The following is a 2,833-nucleotide window of genomic DNA, read 5'->3' on the forward strand; positions in this document are numbered from 1 at the left end:
GGCTGCCCTAACGGCGGGTGGGGGTGTGTAGATTCAAGGATTCTGGACCCAAGTGGAGCCCTGACCCCCACCCCAGCCCACCAGCTTTGGACCCTTGGGCTTCAAGGATGTCAGGAGCTCAGCAGTGACAGAAAGTGGAGTGTCCCCAGGGCTGAGAGACTCTGGTATGGCCATGGCCCTGCAGAGAGGTAGTCAGCACTAGGCCGTGGGTGGAACCTTTGAGAGGGGCTTTGTGACCTCACTAGACCCCAGGGGCTGCTTCCTGGGAACTGCCCAGGGGCATCATCATTCCAGAATAAGGTGTGGAGTCTTTTGAGGGCTGGGATAGGTGACTCAGAACTCTTATCAGAACATCTCCATCTCCTGGACCCAAGATTGTGATGACACAGGACCCCACCCCCACCCCCAGGGATCTGTGATAGAACCTCTATAGGGATCATTAACCCAAAGACTTGAATCACAGGCCTAGCTCTGCCTGTGTCCTTCTTCCTTACTCTCAAGACCCAACCCCACGCTGAGCCTCAGCTTCCTAGTGGCTCGTGTCAACCAAACACTGAACTGTAAAGGAAGGACAACCATAGGTGGGCATGGCTATCACAACCGTCATCCCAGCACTAGGGATGAGAGACTGCAAAATCGTGTTTGAAACCATCTTAGGCTATGTAACAACACCCTGTCTCAAAATAATAAATAAATAGAAAAATAAAGCAAAGGGCTTGGAGATGCCGTTGAGTGTTAAAGTGCTTGCCTGGCATGCACAAGACCCTGGGCTCAGTCCTAGTACCATAACGACATAAGGCCAACTACCTGTATAAGCAGAAGAGCAATAAGCTGGGCATGGTGGCACAGTTTTGATTCCAGCACTCTGGAAGAAGCAGGCAGATCTCTGTGAGGTAAGACTCAAAACCAAGGCAAAATACCCTACAGAAAGCAATTCCTCCCCTTGAGCCTCAGTTTCCCTCTTTTGTAAAACAGGGCAACGTTTTCTGAATCTAAGACAACTACTTTCTTTTCTTTTCTTTTCTTTTCTTTTTTCTTTTTTTTTTTTCTGAGACAGGGTTTCTCTGTATAGCCCTGGCTGTCCTGGAACTCACTTTGTAGACTAGGCTGGCCTCGAACTCAGAAATCTGCCTGCCTCTGCCTCCCAAGTGCTGGGATTAAAGGCGTGCACCATCACCACCCGGCCTAAGACAACTTCTTACACACATACACACACACACACACACACACACATATATATATGGCTTAGTATGACCCAGGACATGGGCTCAAATAACCATTTTTCTTGGTCCCTTCTGAGTCCTATTTTGAGGGTGTGCAGCTTGTACAGTGGGGTGAGGCAGAGACTGGTACACTGCCATTCTAAAAATAGTGTTTATTATGGTTTGTAAATGTGTCCTGCAAAATACAGTCATAGTGAAAACTCTGGAAAATGCAAACAGAAACAATAACCGTCACCCACTGCGCCATCTCTTGTTTTCAACCCTGAGGCAGCTATTGTCAACATTGTGGTGTTTCTGTTTTGAAAAAACAAAACAGTCTATACTCATGTATAGGAAGAGCGGTTCTACCATCTGCTGCTCCCGGGTCGCAGGGACGTTCAATATCTAAAGCAGTCTTCGCCTGGAACTTGCCTTTTTACGGTTGGCAAGCTAGAACGTCATCGTGTGGAGGCATCCCCAGCTGTATTCATCCATCCTCTGCCCGCCCCTCCAGAAAACCTAGATTGTTTCCCATTGGCCATCGTGAATTTTGCTGAAACAAACCACCTTGTACCTTACAGCTCTGCACTATCCAGGGGCTGTTAGTTATACGGTGATGCTGTGGAACTTTTTGTTAAGTATCTGTTGAGGACCTTTGAAGTGCTAGGGTACCAGTTTAGACTCCGATCCTTTCTGCGTACTCCTGCTAATAACCTCTAAATAGATATGTATTTAAATCCCCTCACTTCTCCGACTCACAAAAAAAACTCACATTTTGGTATAAAACCCCAGGCTTCCTTTCCCCCCCCCTCCTTCCTCCTCTCAATATAAAAAGTAATTGTTTAATAAATAATGTAGGAGGTGAGGAAGACACTGTGAATAGACTTCATAGAGACCCCAGAACCCAGGATCTCAGTTCCCTGCTCCTCAGACTCTCAGATGCACCCACCCCACCCACCCCAATTCTTTAAATAAATAAGTATAAATAAGCCACAGGTGATCCCCCTCACCCAGGTCTACTGGAAAGACGATCTAGCTGGGTGCGGGGTGGTTGTTTGGGGTGTGGCATGCCCCTGATCATCATGCCCCCCCCTCCAAGTACCAAAATAAATAAATAAATAAGATCTGGCTTTCAAGGGTGGTATCCATGGTGGCTTTCAGTCCCGAGTCACAGCCGCGTCTTTAACAACAGCAGGCCCCGCACGGCCCAGTCCAAGGTCAGGTGCAGCCCTCCTAAGATGGCATGAGCTGCCCGGATGCTTCCCCAGGCTGAGGCAGGAGGGCCCAGGGGGGCCACAGGTTGGTCTGGGGTGGCCTGGGGCAAGGCCAGGCGAGACATCTGTTGAAGAGAGAAAGAAGGTTAGCAAAAGGCGAGGGTCTGGAGTTTAGGAAGTTGAAGCTGTGCTGGGTGTGGTGGTTCTCATCTGTAATCCCAGCACTTGAGAAGCAGAGATGGAAGGATCAGGATTCAAGGATACATAGGAAAGGCAGTTTGGGGGGCTGGAGAGATGGCTCAGTGGTTAAGAACACTGACTGCGCCGGGCCTGGTGGCGCAGGCCTTTAATCCCAGCACTCGGGAGGCAGAGGCAGGCGGATTTCTGAGTTCGAGGCCAGCCTGGTCTACAAAGTGA

At 49.3% G+C, this 2,833-nt stretch overlaps 1 protein-coding gene across 1 annotated transcript in view; it reads right to left on the bottom strand.

Moving 5' to 3' along the window:
* Positions 1-2,251: 2,251 nt before the first annotated feature.
* The window catches only part of Il11 (interleukin 11), a 5,013-nt gene continuing 4,431 nt past the window's right edge, over positions 2,252-2,833 (bottom strand). The window contains exon 5 of the mRNA XM_021219877.1: positions 2,252-2,541. Within this exon, the coding sequence (XP_021075536.1) occupies positions 2,371-2,541 (171 nt within the window). The 3' untranslated portion in view covers positions 2,252-2,370. The remainder of the gene's footprint in view (positions 2,542-2,833) is intronic.

The sequence above is a fragment of the Mus pahari genome, chromosome 19 (assembly GCF_900095145.1).
Source record: "Mus pahari chromosome 19, PAHARI_EIJ_v1.1, whole genome shotgun sequence".
In the NCBI taxonomy this organism is placed as follows: domain Eukaryota; kingdom Metazoa; phylum Chordata; class Mammalia; order Rodentia; family Muridae; genus Mus; species Mus pahari.